The 21,043-nt window shown below is 38.0% G+C and overlaps 2 protein-coding genes across 3 annotated transcripts in view; one reads left to right on the top strand and one right to left on the bottom strand.

Moving 5' to 3' along the window:
• Positions 1-21,043, bottom strand: part of LOC133663618 (gastrula zinc finger protein XlCGF8.2DB-like) — a 59,153-nt gene that overhangs the window by 2,764 nt on the left and 35,346 nt on the right. The window contains exon 1 of one of the 2 annotated variants that reach the window (XM_062068229.1): positions 5,417-5,887. The exons of the other annotated variant lie outside the window; for it this stretch is intronic. The gene's annotated coding sequence lies outside the window, so the exon portion shown is untranslated. Of the gene's footprint in view, positions 1-5,416; positions 5,888-21,043 lie in introns of those variants that run through there. 2 annotated transcript variants of the gene reach the window in all.
• LOC133663615 (gastrula zinc finger protein XlCGF57.1-like) lies at positions 6,301-12,811 on the top strand. The gene is made up of 2 exons (XM_062068215.1): positions 6,301-6,777; positions 10,925-12,811. The coding sequence occupies exon 2, from the start codon at positions 10,972-10,974 to the stop codon at positions 12,397-12,399; it is 1,428 nt and encodes a 475-aa protein (XP_061924199.1). The 5' UTR covers positions 6,301-6,777; positions 10,925-10,971; the 3' UTR covers positions 12,400-12,811.

Below are 21,043 nucleotides of genomic sequence, written 5' to 3'. Positions count from 1 at the left end.
TGTGCAGCAAACAGTTCCAAACTATCTGAGGACACTAATAATAATAATGAATTACATTTGTAACGCACATTACATTTGTTAAAATCTCAAAATGCTACAAAGTATAAAAAATAAAAAAAAATACAAAGTTAGAATATACTGTATAATAGAAAATTAAAATAGAAATGAAAACATGAAAATTACTAGATTAACACTAGATAAAACAGAAACATAGATAAAAATAGAAATAAAAGCATAAAAGCACTGGATAAAAACAGATAGGCAAGCAGTGTATTTAAAAACAAAAGAAGGCAGAGAAATTAGATAAAAGCTGTGCTAAAAAGGTGGGTTTTTAGTCCCTTCTTAAAACGGTCGACCGACTGTGGTTCTCTAAGATGGTCGGGGAGAGCGTTCCAGAGTTCGGGTGCGGTCGAGCAGAAAGCCCGACGGCCCATTGATTGTAAGTTTGTCTTGATGGGTTTGAGGAGGTTAGTGTTTGAAGAGCGGAGGTTGCGGGTAGGAGGTTGAGGGGAAACTAGGTCCTTAAGGTAGGAGGGGGCGTTGCAGTAGATGCATTGGTGTGTTAGAAGGTTAATCTTGAATTGGATTCAGGATGCAATAGGGAGCCAGTGGAGTGATTTGAGGATGGGTGGGATATGATCACGCTTGCGCACTCTCATCAGGATCCTCGCTGCGCTGTTTTGGATGTACTGGAGCTTTTTGATGCTCTTTTTGGGGACCCCGACGAAAAGTGCATCGCAGTAATCAAGCCTGGAGGAGATGAAGAGGTGGACGAGTCTTTCAGTGTCGGCTGGGGTGAGTGAGGGGCAGAGTCTTGCGATGTTGCGCAGACACTAGGGGCCTTGTTCTTACCGTTAAAAGCCGATATGGGCAAAAAAAATAATTATCTATGCAATGGAATCCTATACAATATCAGAAAAAATATTTGTAGAGTGATAAAGAATTATCTGTCGGTCGCATTCCCACACATGTCAAACTATCTGGTGTTCCAGACGTCATTCTAAATGACAAAACTTGGAAACGCATGGAGGTCTACAACTTCTTTTTATGTGGCTGCGTCAAGTAAATTGCTTTCAAGACTCTCCCAGATAAATTATGCATCGATTTTGCTCGGGTAAGGTTGCCTTTCATGATTTAACTTTGCGTCCACAGCCACGTTTGTTGTCTTTTTCTTGCACGCGCCGTTTACAAGTATGCATGTTTTTCACCTTTCAAGCTCAACGTTGTGTTCGTGTAGATAGCTTCACTAATGATTGCTGCCTTTGGTAAAAACTTAACTCTTTTAGCTTTGGCTCACATTTGCTTTCTTTTATTTATACTTGCTTAGTACTTGCTCAAGATAATACTTAAATGGGAAATACTAAACGTTAAAAGTTTATCGAACAAACCTTTAACGAAACGATCACTGCAAACTTGTGCGTTCGCCTTGATGTGCTCCCTTGAACTGGAGTGGATGCCACTTTTCTCGTCGTTTTTCGTAAAAACTTCCACTCTTACGCCCTTCTTGATTACCTCTCAGGGAACTCTGAAGAAACTTTTATCCTTTTCAATCAATCAATGTTTATTTATATAGCCCTAAATCAAGTGTCTCAAAGGGCTGCACAAGCCACGACGACATCCTTGGTTCAGAGCCCACATAAGGGCAAGGAAAAACTCACAACCCAGTGGGATGTCAATGTGAATGACTATGAGAAACCTTGGAGAGGACCGCAGATGTGGGTGACCCTCCCCCCCAACCCCCCTCTAGGGGAGACCGGATGCAATGGACTTCGAGTGGGTCTAGCATAATATTTTGTGTTTTGAACGGTTCCAATAGCCGAAAACAACACAAGCATGGGGCATTTTTCTTCAGGAAAGGCAAAATGCCGCCCAGAGCGCTATGACAACAGAAGCTTGCTGGCCCACCACTTCAAGTCTCACATATTTATTGAGCCGGACGTGACGTCAAGTAAATACAACCTATAGAATTAATCTATTCCGCCTTTAACTCCCTCTGTAAAAACTTCCCAAAACTGCCAACAATACTCCATTTACATGTTGTGACCTGTATATTAACCATAATATTGTTATTATACGAGCTAACGCAGAGGACCTCTTTGACTTAGAACCACAGACATTGCTAGGAAGACGTGACAAGATTGTTTGCTCCAGAATTTTTTTACATGAGGATTATGATGAATTCAACATCTAAGCGGGGAACACTAAAGTCGTCAGCACGTCACATCTTGGTTAATTGTAGCAATCCATGCTCGCCTTCGCTGTTCACTCTTGCTTTAGTCGTTTCTCCCTATCCAAAAATAACCTTAGGAATTCAATAATAGCAAGTTTTATTCCTTTCACCTCGATTGTGACAGTTGACAATAGGACACGTCATCGGGATTATGAATACTGATGGTTAAATTAATGCTGCATTTAGGATTATGAATACTACTGGTTAAATGAACGCTGCCCTTAGTCACGCTGCTCAGTCAATTTTGGAATGTAACTTCCACCCTTCATTTAAAACTTTCTTGGATGAGATAAAATAATTACTTTTGTTCAACAAAGCTTTAAATTGAGGCCAACTGCCAGAAACAATGAAACAAGGTATCATCACTTTTTTACCTAAACATAACAAAGATATTATCTGTATTGAAAACTGTAGACCTATTACTTTGCTGAATTCAGATTACAAAATTCTAACTTTTTTTATATGCGAGAAGACTAAAACCTTGTTTGGAAGACATCATTTCAGGTTCACAGTCAGGTTTCATGAAAGGTCGTTAAGTGTTCGATATGTTCAACTACTCACATCTCATTGATGAAGGAGCTCTCCTTTTTCAGATTTCTATAAAGCTTTTGATTTTGTTGAGCATAAGTTCTTATATAAAGCCTTAGATTTATTTTGGCTTGGTGTTAAGTTTAGAGAAATGGTCCAAACTATCTATAATGATATTAATAGCAGTGTCGCTCTTTGTGAAGGTTCCTCTCAAAGATTTAGACTTAGACAAACTTTAATGATCCACAAGGGAAATTGTTCCACACAGTAGCTCAGTTACAAAGGATGGAAAGGATATGCACACAAGGGCACAAACCTCGTATTTGAAAAATGTGGTGGCCTCCGGTTTTTACTAAGTTGTGATTTCAGATGTTCTTAATTACCCATTATGTAATGTTCACAAACAAGCTCTGAATTCCTGGAAGTTGGCCTATAAACTCAAGTTCTCCCCACACAAATGCATTCTGTGGAATAACCAATATATATTACACAGAAACAAGACATTGTTTCACAAACAATGCGTTGAAAAAAAAAAAAAATTCTCAATTGTTTTAAAGGGATGGAACGTCTTTTGATTATATTATATTTATTTAAAAAACTAATATTGACATGAGTATTATTCACTATGCAAATTGATAAAAAGCATTCCAGCCTAGCTTCTTCAACTGGTCAATTCTTCTCTACAGTATTAACAGCAGGAAGGTGTTTTACCAGGGGTAATGAAAGCTGGAAGAAACTTCCTAGATCTAAAATATAACAAACACATAAAAAATTCTCTGAATTTAGACAAAAGTTGTCCACCAAAGGCTGTTGCATTCTGGAGGAACCCCTTCCCTCATATTGATTTCAGGAAAATTTGGACTGAACATAACAAATTTGTCATCCTAAATAAAACTAGAGAAGTACGCGACAAAATAATTCATACATTTTACCCATGTAACTCATATTTAGGCAAATTCATACAGGATGTTTCTCCAGAAAGCACATTTTGTCATACTGAAAACTAATCAATGATCCATTTGTTTTTTAATTGTACCTTATCCCAATTGTTTTGGACTGAAGTTTCATTTAATCTATTTTGAGTTAAAAAAAATTAAAAAAAAAGGTTTTGTTTTTACATTGTAATTTTAATCAAGAGTTGGAGAATGCAATAAAACTGCTACATCTTTTAGGTAAATTTCACATTCATAAATCCACAATGTTATCTTGCAAACCAAATATTTTTTGTTTTCCATCCATCCATTTTCTACCGCTTATCCCTTTCGGGGTCGCAGGGGGTGCTGGAGCCTATTTTTATTCTGAACTAAAAAAAAGTGTACAACTCACAAGTAATGACAAAGGAAAACAATAAAGCCATCTTTTACCCAAACAATTGTAAAAACGATCACCATCAAAGAAAATATAACTGGGACTGTATCCATTGCAGACTGTATTATTCTATATTGTAGGAACCAGAAGTTTGTTTTTTTAATAACAGAAAGAGACAGCCCCTTTTGTGTAAATGAGTGTGGATGAGTGTGAATGGGGGAGGGAGGGTTTTCTTGGGTTGATGCACTAATGGTAAGTGTATCTTGTCTTTTTTTATGTTGTTTAAAATAAAATAAAAGAAAAAGAAAAAATGTTAAAAAAATAAAAAGAAAAAAAAGAAAATATAAAGGTATCGATTGATAGTTTTATTAGCTTTTATTTAGTGTTATTCATTGCACATATCATGTTCATTTCATTTGATCATATTTTTGTATTTGTGTATTATTTCTTACTCTTCTTTATGTGTTACTTTCTTGTTATATGAAAACACTTTATTATCGTTATTGGAGTTCTCAAAGACTATAAAAATGGGACCTATTACCTCCCTGCTTGGCACTCAGCATCAAGGGTGAGAATTGGGGGTTAAATCACCAAAATGTTTCTCGAGCGTGGCCACCGCTGCTGCTCACTGCTCCCCTCCCCTTCCAGGAGGTGGAACAAGGGGATGGGTCAAATGCAGAGGGTAATTTCACCACACCTAGTGTGTGTGTGACTATCAGTGGTACTTTAATTTTAAATGTCTGTAGCATAATGTTATCAAAATAAAGTTTTGAGGGAAAAAAAATGAAAAAAGTTCACCCTTCAATATGGATACCGGCATTGCATTGTGGGAAATTTAAAACAATTCCGAACCCCTCTATGCTGCTATGAATAGATCGCAGTTATGTGGGAAACAATGCAGTTGCTTTGATTATAGTTTATTATTGTATCTTTTGTGTGCAGATAAAAATGCGTTTCCATTTCCATAACCAACTATACGATTTTACTTTCACTTCCACTTTCCATTTTGTAAATATTGTAAATATTGTAAATAATGTAAATAATTCAATGTGATTATCTTGTGTGATGACTGTATTATGATGATAGTATATATGATAGTATATATCTGTATCATGAATCAATTTAAGTGGACCCCGACTTAAACAAGTTGAAAAACTTATTCGGGTGTTACCATTTAGTGGTCAATTGTACGGAATATGTACTTCACTGTGCAACCTACTAATAAAAGTCTCAATCAATCAATCAATTCTTGACAATGCTCCTCCTCCCAATAAAGTTATTTCAATTGTTTTTTTCATGTCAATGATGAAACAAAGTTAGTAAAGATGTGAGAGTAAGAAGTAAACAAACCTGTTCTGTGTAACACAACTTGAAGCTTCTTCAAAACAGCGTCCAGTAGTTGACGTTGTCGCTAGTTCTCCTCTTTTTTTGTTCGAAAGTTCTTCGTCGTGCTATCTTTCTAACACTATAAATATTTCTTCCACTTTCGTAGGTAGTCGCTGATTCACCAACACTCTCAGCATTTGTATTTTACACATTTTCACATAATCGCAACACTTTACACTCACACGTGTGTCTGCTTAGCGATGTTTTGATAACGTCAGTCTCTCGGTTAGCAGCTAGCAAGCTAAGCTAACTAGCAGGCTAAATTAGCCTCAGAAGATTTAAAGTTCATTAAATCGAGTTCGTCCTGACACGAACAATGAATACAATTTAGTTTGTCACACCGTGGACGAATAGATACCAACTTAAAGACCACAGTGCTCTGTTGCTTTTTACAAAACCAGTATGCAAGAACAGTTCGCGCATGCGGAACGGATAGCTGACGTCACTTCTTGTCAACGCCCCCCTTTTCTTATTTTTTACTTTTCTGACAGGTTGCAGTATACCGCCATCTAAAGTACCGGAGTATGTAGCATGGCCTGAATATGTTTTTTTTTATTTTTTATTTTATTTATTTTTATTGAACAACAAACACAAATACATTTATAATTCACACAAAAGTCAATGCACTTTTAACATCAATGAAAGAAAACAAAAGCAAATACAGATAGAGTATTAAATATAATAAATAATAATAATAATAATAAGATGTCTATGGTATAGAAGACAATAGCCCACGCTACATACTCCTGTACAGTAGATGGCGGTATGCATATTTCAAGTTACGGTTGCAACCCGTCAGAAAACCCAAGGAAAAAGGAGACGTAATTCACCCTTTGCACATGCGCGGACTGATCGTGTAGTCTGCTACCGATCGTCTTGTTAAAGACAGTATAGTAGTGTGGTCTTTAAGGCTGCGTTAATTCGTTCCTTTTTAAGGTTGTACATATTCTAATATATGACAGACTAAACTTTATTCATGTCAGGATTAACTCGACTTGACTCAGTGAACTTTGAAGCTTCTGAGGCTAACTCGGCCTGCTACTTAGCTTAGCTGGCTAGCTGCTAACAAAGAGACCCAGAAGTTATTCACACAACGCCAAGTAGGCACAATTGTGAGTGTAGAGTGTGGCGATTGTGTGAAAATGTGTAAAATACAAATGCTGAGAGTGTTGGTTAATTAGCGACTAACTGCTGCTATGGAAGAACTATTTGTAGTGTTATAAGGAAAGAGCAGAGTACGAGGGGGGACTTTCTCTAACCAGAGGTGAACTAACGACAACTGGACGCTGTTTTCAAGAAGCATCAAGTCGTGTTACACGGAACAGGTTTGTTTACTTCTTACTCACACATCTTACCTAACTTTATTTGTACATACATATATATATATATATATACATTTTTTTTAATTACATGTATTGATTTCAACACTAAATTGGCCCTAGTGTGTGAATGTGAGTGTGAAAGTTGTCTGTGTATCTGTGTTGGCCCTGTGATGAGGTGGCGACTTGTCCAGGGTGTACCCCGCCTTCCACCCGAAATGCAGCTGAGATAGGCTCCAGCGCCCCCCGTGACCCCAAAAAGGACAAGCGGTAGAAAATGGATGGATGGATGGATATATATTTATATATATCCATCCATCCATTTTCTGCCGGTTTTCCATTATATTACATATATTTAGATTTTTACATATATTAATTTATATATATTTGTGTATGTATATTTTTAATTACATATATATTTGGAATAATCTGCAATAAAAATATCTGGAATAAAAAAGACAATATAACATACATCCATAAACGTGGACGCATGTGAAAAAGTGCAATATATTTATCTGTACAGTAATCTATTTATTTATATATATTTATTTATTTTATATATATATATTTATATATTATTTATATATATTTATTTATTCATATATGCACCTTATTGCTTTTTTATCCTGCACTACCATGAGCTTATGCAACGAAATTTCGTTCTTATCTGTGCTTTAAAGTTCAAATTTCAATGACAATAAAAAGGAAGTCTAAGTCTAATTTTATATCTATTTTATATATAGATATATATATAAACTGATATTGTGTACTTAATATCTCCGTGTGCTCTAAAAATAATTACTGAATGTGTTTTTCAGCTTATCGTGTTGTTGCATCCAAAGGAAGTCACAGTACGACACTTTTTTAAAAGCTTTTATTGTCAATCTTGTACCAACAAGAGATTGAATTCCGATACATATTCTTTGTCATGCACACACGTCTTTTTCTGTCTAAGACAACACTTCTCATTCTTCGTCAATCATCTTGGCGTGGCACGGTTGGGAGAGTGGCCATGCCAGCTACCTGAGGGTTCCTGGTTCAATCCCCACCTTCTACCAACCTAGTCACGTCCGTTGTGTCCTTGAGCAAGACACTTCACCCTTGCTCCTGATGGGTCTTGGTAAGCGCCTTGCATGGCAGCTCCCGCCATCAGTGTGTGAATGTGTGTGTGAATGGATGATGTGGATATAGTGTCAAAGCGCTTTGAGGACCTTGAAGGTAGAAAAGCGCTATACAAGTATAACCCATTTACCATCTTTCTGGCACGGTATATTTACAAACATTTGTGAACTCTGAACATTAGCATACACATTAAAGGCCTACTGAAATGTGATTTTTTTTTTATTTAAACGGGGATAGCAGGTCCATTCTATGTGTCATACTTGATCATTTCGCGACATTGCCATATTTTTGCTGAAAGGATTTAGTAGAGAACATCGACGATAAAGTTCGCAACTTTTGGTCGCTGATAAAAAAGCCTTGCCTGTACCGGAAGTAGCGTGACGTCACAGGTTGTGGAGCTCCTCACATCTGCACATTGTTTACAATCATGGCCACCAGCAGCGAGAGTGATTCGGACCGAGAAAGCGACGATTTCCCCATTAATTTGAGCGAGGATGAAAGATTTGTGGATGAGGAAAGTGAGAGTGAAGGACTAGAGGGCAGTGGAAGCGATTCAGATAGGGAAGATGCTGTGAGAGGCGGGTGGGACCTGATATTCAGCTGGGAATGACTAAAACAGTAAATAAACACAAGACATATATATACTCTATTAGCCACAACACAACCAGGCTTATATTTAATATGCCACAAATGAATCCCACATAACAAACACCTCCCCCCCCGTCCATATAACCCGCCAATACAAATCAAACACCCGCACAACACACTCAATCCCACAGCCCAAAGTACCGTTCACCTCCGCAAAGTTCATACAGCACATATATTTCCCCAAAGTTACGTACGTGACATGCACATAGCGGCACGCACGTACGGGCAAGCGATCAAATGTTTGGAAGCTGCAGCTGCGTACTCACGGTACCGCGTATCCAACTCAAAGTCCTCCTGGTAAGAGTCTCTGTTGTCCCAGTTCTCCACAGGCCAATGGTAAAGCGTGACTGTCATCTTTCGGGAATGTAAACAATGAAACACCGGCTATGTGTTTGTGTTGCTGCAGCCGGCCGCTAACACACCGCTTCCCACCTACAGCTTTCTTCTTTGCTGTCTCCATTGTTCATTAAACAAATTGCAGAAGTTTCACCAACACAGATGTCCAGAATACTGTGGAATTTTGCGAAGAAAACAGACGACTTAATAGCTGGCCACAATGGTGTCCCAAAATGTCCCCTACAATCCGTGACGTCACGCGCAAACGTCATCATACCGAGACGTTTTCAGCAGGATATTTCGCAGGAAATTTAAAATTGCACTTTACTAATCTAACCCGGCCGTATTGGCATGTGTTGCAATGTTAAGATTTCATCATTGATATATAAACTATCAGACTGCATGGTCGGTAGTAGTGGGTTTCAGTAGGCCTTTAACACCAGCATGTCGTTAACTTACAATAGTTATTTAACAGTTTTATTTACATGATAGCTCTTTCTTGTCCCATGTCCCAAACAACGGAATAGCGTTGCCCCAGAAAGAGGGCCAATTATCAACAAGCGTTAGTTTTGGTTTTCTACAAAAAAGTAGCCAACCACTTATTTAAGCGAGACTAATCTGCTATACCTCTCATCATTGCCTCTCGCAGACAGGGGGACCAAAATAAGTACTCAATGCCGAGCCATCTTTCTGCCGAGATAACAAATCTTAGCTATGTTCCTCTTTGTAATCTCTCTCTCACGCAATTGTCATTGGAGCCGATGTGTACAACTATATTCGCATAGCTAGTGGTGCGATAAACCTGTGGTTTGTGTTTACTTGGCCTGTTGCGAGTCAGCTCCCTAAGATTAGCTTCAATGTCGGGTGCTTAGGCCCTGAGAATACACTTAATTGTGGCTGGTTTACTAAGCGGTATGTTCCAGGTTATGGAGTTCCCTAGGACTAAGGTGTGGTGTCCGGTAGACTGGGGTGTAGGACTAGTTAAAGGGCTCAATCTATTATGCGTCTTAACCGGTGAACCGGTTAAGACGCATAATAGCCCAGTTTGTAGCAGCTCAGGGCTAGCCCAGCCCAGACTAGCCCAGTTTGTAGCAGCTCAGGGCTGCTACAAACTGGGCTAGTCTGCTCGCTACAGCTGACGCTATCAAACATGTCCGCAGCATCTTAAGTTACGAAGCTACTCAGCTCTAACTGGCCTTCTAGTAGAGCCAACTTATCCATGAGAAAGGTGCATAAAGAACAGGAAGCCATACTCAAGTTATATGGACTATGGACCACAATGGAAACAAGCTTTTTGTGCCATCCATTTGCCTTTTTAAAGCATTACATGGATTCAATTATTTAAGATGTCAACAAAATGCTCATTCAATCAATATATTTCACTGAGTCAAGTTCCTGCTGTCTTCAGAGTGCAGTAGCTTCTGACCGGGACTAACTTAGCTTCGCTAGCTTACTAGCTAGCTAGCTGAAAGTGAAGCGATGAAACAGAGTGGGTGCTTTGTAAGTTTGATAAGACGACTAAATGTGATGAAGGAATAAAGAGAGCTGTAAAAAAATTTAAGGCACACAGATAGAAAGATAGGACTTGGCTTCATAGGTGGAATAGTTTATTCCCATGAGCTACATTGTTGGTCACCTTGTATTAGGCATTTTTTAAATTTAATTTTTATTAAGAATGCGCAAAAAATAAATAGACATGTGTTTGTCACATAAGGATTGTGAATGATAGTCAAAATATGATTGAAAAGTGCAGTTCCTCATTAAAGTGCCGTCATCTAAAGACATAATTAACTGAGGCATTTTGTTAGAATACATATATATTTCTTGTTACACATCTTTGTAATCTATTTTTCCAATTTAGTTCGGCAAATAAACAGTCAGTTAAATTAGAGATGAACAATTGTCCAACTTGAGGTTGTTTATTGATAACACAATGAAGTTTTTGTAAAACTAAGCACACAAAGGAAAGAACATTAATATACACATTGTCTCGTATGACTGAGCAAAGCTGGACTTTTCTAAATCATGCTTTTTTTGTTTCCTGCAGACGCCTATAAAGGACATATTTTTCCTGAGCAGCAGCTGACCTCCAAAATGGAACAGGAGCAACCACAGCCCCCCCAAATTAAAAAGGAAGAGAAAGAGCCTCAGTCCACCCACATTAAAGTGGAAGATGAGGAGCTCCAGCTCCCTCTTTTTAAAGAGGAAAAGGAGGAATACAGCATCAGTCAGAAGGAGGTTGATGTCCCCAAGATGCTATTGGCTGGTATTATTGTGAAGAGTGAAGATGATGAGGTTAAAAGTGAAAGTGAGAAGAGAGAGGTGGGGCCTCCAAGCAGCAGCTCAACTCAACACATGACAACAGAAGCTGATGGAGACCACTGTGGAGGATCACAAGCAGGCAAACTCTTAACTCCACTATCGGATAGTGACGACACAACGTCACACTCTCCTGACACTGATGATGAAGACTCTGAAGCTGATACAACATGTCACACTGACAACACACACTTTGAATGTTCTCACTGTGGCAAAATTTTTAATCAACGTCGTAATCTGAAAAGACACATGAGAATACACGGTGGTGAAAAACCTTTTTCTTGTTCAAGCTGTGGTAAATGTTTTACACAAAATCATAATTTGAAAACACACATGAGAACACACACGGGTGAAAAACCTTTTCCTTGTTCAACTTGTGGTAAATGTTTTACACAAAATAATCATTTAAAAATACATATGAGAATACACACTGGCGAAAAACCTTTTATCTGTTCAATCTGTGGTAAAGGTTTTACGGAAAATAGTAATTTGAAAGCACACATGACAAAACACACTGGCGAAAAACCTTTTTCTTGTTCAATATGTGCTAAAAGTTTTACTCTCAATATGAATTTGAAAACACACATGACAACACACACTGGTGAAAAACCTTTTACTTGTTCAATCTGTGCTAAAGACTTTACCCAAAATATACATTTGAAAAGACACATGACAACACACACTGGTGAAAAACCATTTTCGTGTTCAATCTGTGGTAAAGGTTTTACACAAAATAGTGATATGAGAAGACACATGCCAACACACACTGGTGAAAAACCTTTTTCTTGTTCATTCTGCGCTAAAAGCTTTACACTCAATGTAAATTTGAAAACACACATGACAACACACACTGGTGAAAAACCTTGTATCTGTTCAATCTGCGCTAAAGGTTTTACAAAAAATATACTCTTGAAAAGACACATGACAACACACACTGATGAAAAACCTTTTTCCTGTTCCGTCTGCGGTAAAGGGTTTACACAAAATAGTGATTTGAAAAGACACATGAAAACGCACACTGGTGAAAAACCTTTTGTCTGTTCTATCTGTGCTAAATGTTTTACGGAAAAGAGTAATTTGAAAGCACACATGAGAACGCACGCTGACAAAAAACCTTTTTCCTGTTCAATTTGTGCTAAAGGTTTTGTACAAACACATACGTTGAAAAGGCACATGAGAAGACACACTAGTGAGGAAGTGTGAGTTGTAGTGTGTGTGATGAGAGAAGTGAGAGCATCAACAAAAAAAATGAAGCTGCAGGCTTTAAAAAATGTTTCTACCGTTTATAGATTAGATCGTTTTAGATTAGTGGTGTATGTATGTTTTAAGTATGTGCATTAGTATACAACGTTGTGTACATTCATTTAAAATACCCATTTTCTTTGATTGAACATGTCTTCACTGACTGAAGCATCGACTTATTTTGACTACCCTTCTATGAACTTTTTTGTTTGTTTTCGAAACAAACGGAACAAGACATGATTCATAAAATAAACTGTGTGTGTGTTTGTGTGTGTGTGTGTGTGTAATTGGTTGGAACTGCTACATGTAGATTTGTAAAATAACCCCCCAAATACCACAATTTCTGTTGGTAATGTAACCTTGGTTATGTGCAGTAAAACCTTTCATGAACTCAACTCACCTTGTGTGTGTTCCTAAATTTGTGTTGTATGTCTTTGATGAAGAAAGCAGGTATGATTTTGGTTAACCTAAAAGCTAAGGTTTCGGGCATTGTTTTCTCTAAACACCTTTGTCTAACTATGACTGATGACACGCATTAGTATGGGTTTCCTTCATGTCGTCTTCATCACTAAAGGAAAAATCTAATATGTTGGAGAGAATTCCTCTGCCATTTTCAAGTATGTTTCTATTTTTTTTTGAGTCAGTTTGAAGCGTCCCGAATACCAACCTATCATCATTTTCTCCGTATGTATGGATGTCCTCATACATCCAAACTTTTGTATTTTCTCCGTATTTTTTGGGGCCTGTAATCGCAATTTTCTTTTAAAGGAAAAGCTACTCGATAAAAAAATAGCTAACCAACCGCCAAGCTACTGGAAAATGTAGTTAAGCGACATACGTAGCTTAGCTACATGTAGCTTGTTACTGCCCATCCCTGTTTATATTTAAATACGACTTATAGATATGTGTATATAATTATATTTGTGTAATATGTATGTGTATGTATCTATAGATATATTTATATGTATATGTATGTAGATATGTAAGTATATGTATAGACACTATTTTGCCAAAAGTATTTGGCCACCCATCCAAACGATGAGAATCAGGTGCCCTAATCACTTGACCCGGTGTATAAAATCAATCACTTAGGCATGGAGACTGTTTCTACAAACATTTGTGAAAGAATGGGCCGCTCTCAGTGATTTCCAGCGTGGAACTGTCATAGGATGCTACCTGTGCAACAAATCCAGTCGTGAAATTTCCTCGCTCCTAAATATTCCAAAGTTAACTTTGTTATAAGAAAAGTGGAGAGTTTGGGAACAACAGCAAGTCAGCCACCAAGTGGTAGGCCACGTAAACTGACAGAGAGGGGTCAGCGGATGCTAAAGCACATAGTGCAAAGACTTTCTGCACAGTCAGTTGCTACAGAGCTCCAAACTTCATGTGACCTTCCAATTAGCCCACATACAGTACGCAGAGAGCTTCGTGGAATGGGTTTCCATGGCCGAGCAGCTGAATCTAAGCCATACACCACCAAGTTTAATGCAAAGCGTGGGATGCAGTGGTGTAAAGCACGTCGCAACTGGACTCTAGAGCAGTGGAGACGCCTTCTCTGGACTGATATGTTACGCTTTTCCATCTGGCAATGTGATGGACCAGTCTGGGTTTTGGAGGTTGCCAGGAGAACGCTACATTTCGGACTGCATTGTGCCGAGTGTGACATTTGGTGGAGGAGGAATTATGGTGTGCGGTTGGCCCCTTAGTTCCAGTGAAAGGAACTTTGAATGCTCCAGGATACCATTACACCATGGCACTTCAAGTTTATATGTGACTAAAGGCAGGTGGCCAAATACTTTTGGCAATATATTGTATGTGTGTATGTATATATATATATATATATATATATATATATATATATATATATATATATATATATATATATATATATATATATATATATATATATATATATATATATATATGTATATATATATATATATACATATATATATATATATATATATATATATATATATATATATATATATATACAGTGCATCTGGAAAGTATACACAGCGCTTTAACTTCTATGCTACAGCCTTATTCCAAAATGTTGTCCACAAAATTGTACAGACAATACCCCATAAAGACAATGTGAAAATCCATCCATACATCCATTTTGTACCGATGGTCTCTTTCGGGGTCGCGGGGGGTGCTGGAGCCTATCTCAGCTGCATTCGGGCGGAAGGCGGTGTACACCCTGTTCAAGTTGCCACCTCATCACAGGGCCAGCACAGATAGACAGACAACATTCACACTCACATTTACACACTCGGGCAAATTTAATGTTGCCAATCAACCTATCCCCAGGTGCATATTTTTGGAGGTGGGAGTCCCCGGAGGGAACCCACGCGTCACGGGGAGAACATGCAAACTCCACAGAGAAAGTAATGCATTTAAAAATGCGCTTCAACTTCTATGTTACAGCCTTATTCCAGAATGGATTGAATTCATTTTGTCGTCAACATTCTACAGACAATACCCCATAATGACAATGTGAAAATGTTTTTTTTTAATTTAGCAAATTTTTTCTTTTTTTAAAAACTAAAAAATCCCATATACCTAAGTATTCACAGCCTTTGCTAAATACTTTCTTGATGCACCTATGGCAGCATTTACAGCTTTAAAGGGGAACTGCACTCTTTAGGGAATTTTGCCTATCTATCACAATCATTATGAAAGACTTGATGACGGATGGATTTTTTTTTTTAATGCATTCTAAATATTAAATAGACAACAATCATTATGAAAGACTTGATGACGGATGGATTTTTTTTTTTAATGCATTCTAAATATTGAATAAACAATAAGTCTGTTTACAGCGGAGCCCATAAAATCCAATAAATAATCATTTAAAAAGCACCAACAATACTGAAAATTAGGGATGTCCGATAATATCGGCCTGCCGATATTATCGGCCGATAAATGCGTTAAAATGTAATATCGGAAATTATCGGTGTCGTTTTTTTTTTATTATATGTATCGTTTTTTTTAAAAAAATTTATTAAGTCAACATAAAAAACACAAGATACACTTACAATTAGTGCACCAACCCAAAAAACCTCCCTCCCCCCATTTCTTTCTGTTATCAATATTCTGGTTCCTACATTATATATCAATATATATCAATACAGTCTGCAAGGGATACAGTCTGTAAGTACACATGATTATGCGTGCTGCTGGTCCACTAATAGTACTAACCTTTAACAGTTGATTTTACTCATTTTCATTAATTACTAGTTTCTATGTAACTGTTTATATATTGTTTTACTTTCTTTTTTATTCAAGAAAATGTTTTTAATTTAGTTATCTTATTTTTTTTTTTTTTTTTTAAAGTACCTTATATTCACCATACATGGTTGTCCAAATTAGGCATAATAATGTGTTAATTCCACGACTGCATATATCGGTTGATATCGGTATCGGTTGATATCGGTATCGGTAATTAAAGAGTTGGACAATATCGGAATATCGGATATCGGCAAAAAGCCATTATCGGACATCCCTACTGAAAATACATTTTGTGACTTGAATATTAACTAAGTATTGGTGATATTCTTATTATAAGTGCTAACGTTGAGGACCTTTTCTTAGTGGCACATTTTTCACAGAGAAGTAACTAGCTCAGGGGTAGGGAACCTATGGCTCTATAGCCAGATGTGGCTCTTTTGATGACTGCATCTGGCTCTCAGATAAATCTTAGCTGACACTGCTTAACACGATAAGTAATGAATAATTCCGTTGGTAAACACAGTGTTAAAAATAACCACGTATCAACCAGACTACAAAGCCATCAGCAAAACCATGCAGCACCAGAAGTCGCATTAATGGTAATAAGTATTTTATTTATTGATGGTTAGCTTCAGAGAAACAATGTTATTAAAAAGAATAAGAGATTTATTATACTCAAAAAATGTTGGTCTTACTTAGAAATGTACGCATTTAGTTGTATTCAGTGTTAACAAAATTATATGGCTCTCACAGGAATACATTTTAAAATATTTGGCTTTCATGGCTCTCTCAGCCAAAAAGGTTCCTGACCCCTGAACTATCTTATACTGCTGTATTGACATCATCAGCTGGTGAGCTGCTTTCTCTCCTCTGAACTCATGGAAGTTAATTGCAGATTATAAAAAAATGCCTCGCGCAAGAATAGTAGAAGGATGTGGCCATAAACTGAGAAATTGGTACACTTTGACAACGAACTTAGACCCGGAAATGTTGAAAAAGACGCGAAAAAATGTTCGGTTGCACCTAACTTTTTCCTTCGCAAGGATTATGATTTATTCTTCATCTAAACGGGAATATACCCGCACTCTGTCAGTCGGCATTACAGTGAGAGCAGACATTATACAGTAAGTGATGTTTTATTATGTTTGTTGACTCTCATGAAGTCTGCAGTTATTATTAATGTGTCTGTTACTACATTACATATATACTTACAGAGTGTATATGAAATGTTGATGGAAGTGTGGGGATGTTTTTTAAGCACTTTATAGGCAGAATAGAGCGACTCCAATAGGCTCCATTGTCAGCAGACTTTTGTTTGCATTTATTTACTAGTTAGTACAAGGATTTACTACAAGGATTGTGAATGATAGGCAAAATTTTCCCCTCAAAAAAAGTGCAGTTCCCTTTTAATCTCTCCAAACAACATTTTTTTCACAAAATCCTCAATTAATCCACCAAGACGTCAGCATGGAATTTTTGAGTCTGATTGGTGAGCTAAGATTTAGCAGCCAGTGGGTCTATGACAGTAACATGTCTTGCAAAATGACTCGTCCATAATTGTTAGTATCTAAATTGAATTAAATTGCCTTGTGTATGAATTGTGCTGTACAAAATAAACTTGCCTAGTCTAAAAACTCTACCAAAAACAATTAACAATCAATCAATCAAGTCTCAATCAAACATTAAAAACTATTTAAAATTGTGTTCAAACTCTTTAAAATTATGACAACCCAAAATGCACAAACGTTTTGATTTTTCTTTGTCTTCCCATTTTTTATTGTCATATATTGTTCTATTTTATGTTTTATACTTGTATATTGCTCCCATTTCTGTGTAGTGATTGTACTGGTTTATTGTAAATTGTGTAGCACTACTCATTTCTGCAGCAGTCTATCGTTATAACAGTCACCAATGTGGTTACCTAGCACTTTATATTCACGGGAGGAAATAAACAAACCACCATTACTTCTTTTGGTCCAGGAACTCACTGAGCCGTTTATTCTGCGCATGCTCACAACATACCATTTCAGTGCACGCAGGCACATGACGTCACTGCGTAAGATATTCAACATGGCTTTGCCATTTATATTATTAAATGCGCTTAACACTCCCACTCAAAGACATGTTTATAGCTCTCTATAATGGCAAAACAAAAACCAATAATACATAACTCCAAAATAAAACATTTTGGCATACTGGCAGTGTTAAAACTTCAAACTTATTTACATCTGCCAATTCACATCACTCTCCAAACAAATACCCCTTGAACTTCTCAAATGTTGCCTTTGTCACTGGCTTGGTAAAAACATCAGCTACCATGTTTGCAGTAGGGCAGTATTCTATAGAAATTTTCCCTTCTGTTTGTGCAGACCGTATAAAGTGGTACTTTATATCTACGTGTTTGCTCCTCTGTCTGCATACTGGGTTCTTAGATAAAGCTATTGCCCCTTGGTTGTCCTCATATATCTTGACTGGTAGATGCTGGTGACTACTATCTATTCCTTTAAGTAGTTGCACAAGGTACATACTCTCTTGAGTAGTGGCTGCTAGTGCCATATACTCAGCTTCACAGGTGGACAGTGCCACCGTTGGCTGTTTCCTGCTCTTCCACGATATAACTGGACCATTTTCAGTCAAGCTGAAACAGTATCCAGTTGTGCTCCTCCTATCATTTTTATCAGCTGCCCAATCAGCATCACTATATCCCTCAAGCTGAAGGCTTTTCTCACATTTTTGGAAGTGTAGTTTTTGATCTATAGTACCCTTTAAGTACCTTAGTAGGTGCTTTGCTGTAGCCCAATGCTGCTGCGTTGGTTCTGCTAGGTGTTGTGATAGTTTACTAACAACCCAGCTCAAGTCAGGTCTAGTACATGTCATAATGTAGATCAAACTACCTACTATTTCTCTATATCCAGTTGAATCGATAACTTCACCCTCATTGTCAAAGTTTAACTTTTGCTCACATGGGGTGGATCTTGGCTTGCAGTCTGACATTCCAAATTTTGCTAACATCTTCTCTATGTGTTTCTTTTGAGTCATTTTGATCTCTCCTTCACTCTGTTTGAAATCAATACCCAGAAAGTGTTTAAGTGGACCCATATCTTTCATCTTAAACCTTCTCTTCAACATTTCCTTTACATCACTGAGTAAGGTGTTGCTACTCGCCGCTATGATTAGGTCATCCACCCATACCAACAGAATCACTTTCTCATTCTCAGATTCTCTGCTATAGACACAATGATCAGCATCATTTTGGACAAAACCATTCTCTGTAAGATGATCATGCAGTAACATGTTCCACATACGCCCGGACTGTTTTAAACCATACAATGACTTATTGAGTTTACACACTAAGTGTTCTCCTGTTTTTGACTTGACCTCAAAACCTTCCGGTTGTTCCATATATACATCACAGTCTATTGGAGCATGTAGGTAAGCAGTCTTTACATCCATTTGGTGCAGGGTAAGGTCCTCCTGTACAGCCACCTGCATCAATGCTCGGACAGACGTCATGTTGGCTGTCGGTGAAAAAGTCTCTTTATAGTCAATCCCTTCCACTTGACCATAACCCTTTGCGACATATCTTGCTTTACAAGTCTCTAATCCATCTGGGCTCTCTTTCACTGTATATACCCAGCGACCTCCCACTGCTTGTTTGCCTCTTGGCAGTGGGGTCAGAGTGAAAGTTTCATTCTCTGTCAAAGAGTTCATCTCCTCTTTCATTGCGTCAACCCACATTTTTGACTTCTTAGAGTCCATAGCTTCTGTAAATGTTTTAGGTACATCATATGCCACTCTGTAGAAATAATCTACATTTTCACTATCGTCAATATTACACTCAGCTTTACACTGGTACTCTTTTAAGTATTCTGGAGCCTTTTTCTCTCTTATAGGATACCTCCTTTCTCCCTGTTCTCTCTGAGTACTACCTGTCAGGGGTAGCTTCGCCTCAGCAGTCTCCTCAACACTAGACTCTTTACTCTCATTAGGCTGTCCCTGACCCTGCTTGACTACCTTTGGCCGTGCATCTTCATAATTCTCAATCTCACTCCCCATATCACAATATGTCTGAGTTTGGCTATCTGCACTACCTTTGGTGATGAATTTTACCAGCCTATGTTTTAGGACTTTTCCAGTGTCAGGATAATACACATTATATGCTGGGCTATACTTGTCATAGCCTACAAATACTCCTTTTTCGCATCTAGAATCCAGCTTCTTTTTATCCTGCTTATACACGTAGCATTCGGAACCAAATATCTCCATGTTAGATAAGTTAGGTGTTTTTCCTGTGAAAACACAATAAGGTGTCTGCTCTAGACGCTTACTGTAACACCTGTTGCGGATTTGAGCTGCTGTCTGTACAGCATATGTCCATAATTGCTTTGGGAGGTTACTCTCCAATAGCATGCATCGTGCCATTTCAAATAAGGTTCTCCAACCTCTTTCGGCGGTTCCATTCTGATGAGGTGAGTAGGGTGCACTCGTCTCGTGCCTTACCCCGTTACTCCTCAGTAAAGACTGGAACTCCTGCCCGGTAAACTCTGTACCGTTATCAGACCTTATGCACTTTATCTTTCCATATGGAGCTACATCTGCTATGAATTTCTCTGTAGCTTTTGATGTGTCACTCTTCGCTTTGATAAAGTATGGAAAAATCATCCCGCTGTAATCATCAGTAAATGCTATTGCATATCTGTATCCATCTTTATCTGTTGGCTCTATAGGACCGCATAAGTCTGTGTGTACTAGTTCTAGTACAGCTGTAGCTTTAGCGTCTGCCTGTCTGTTTCTACTTTGGGTAAACTTTCCCTGTGTACATATTTCACAGTTTTGATTGGACTTGTCATGTTTCCCTTTAATCGACATCCCTTCAACTACCTTTTCTAATCTTGCAATATCATCAAAATTACAATGACCAAGTATCTTATGCCATGTTTGAATGTCATGACACCCGTACACTTCATCAACATGATCTTCTACTGTGATAAGGTAATACAGCCTACCATACACATCCATTTTGAACTTAGTACCATCCTTGTGGACCAGCCAGTTATCACCGTCCTTGAAGCGTAGCTCCGCTCCGTTGGCTGTCGCTGATTTCACTGAAAAAATGTTTTGTGGAAATGATGGGATGTAAAGTGCTTGTTTGAGCCTTGTTTTGACTCGTCGTCCCTCGCTGTCCAGCAAGTAGACTTCGGCGTCTCCCCTCATCTTCGCCATCCCGCTCACCTTGGTTCCATCGGCAAGCTCAATCATGTGGTCCTCAGGCCTGAAGCTCTTGTCGACTGTCTTGAACTTTCTGGCGTCGTTGATCAGGTGGGTCGTGGCGCCACAGTCGACCATGAGACCCTTCTTGCTTCTTATTTGT

Source organism: Entelurus aequoreus, linkage group LG13, assembly GCF_033978785.1.
Source record: "Entelurus aequoreus isolate RoL-2023_Sb linkage group LG13, RoL_Eaeq_v1.1, whole genome shotgun sequence".
Lineage (NCBI taxonomy): Eukaryota > Metazoa > Chordata > Actinopteri > Syngnathiformes > Syngnathidae > Entelurus > Entelurus aequoreus.
This window is presented reverse-complemented; position numbering and strand designations above follow the sequence as displayed.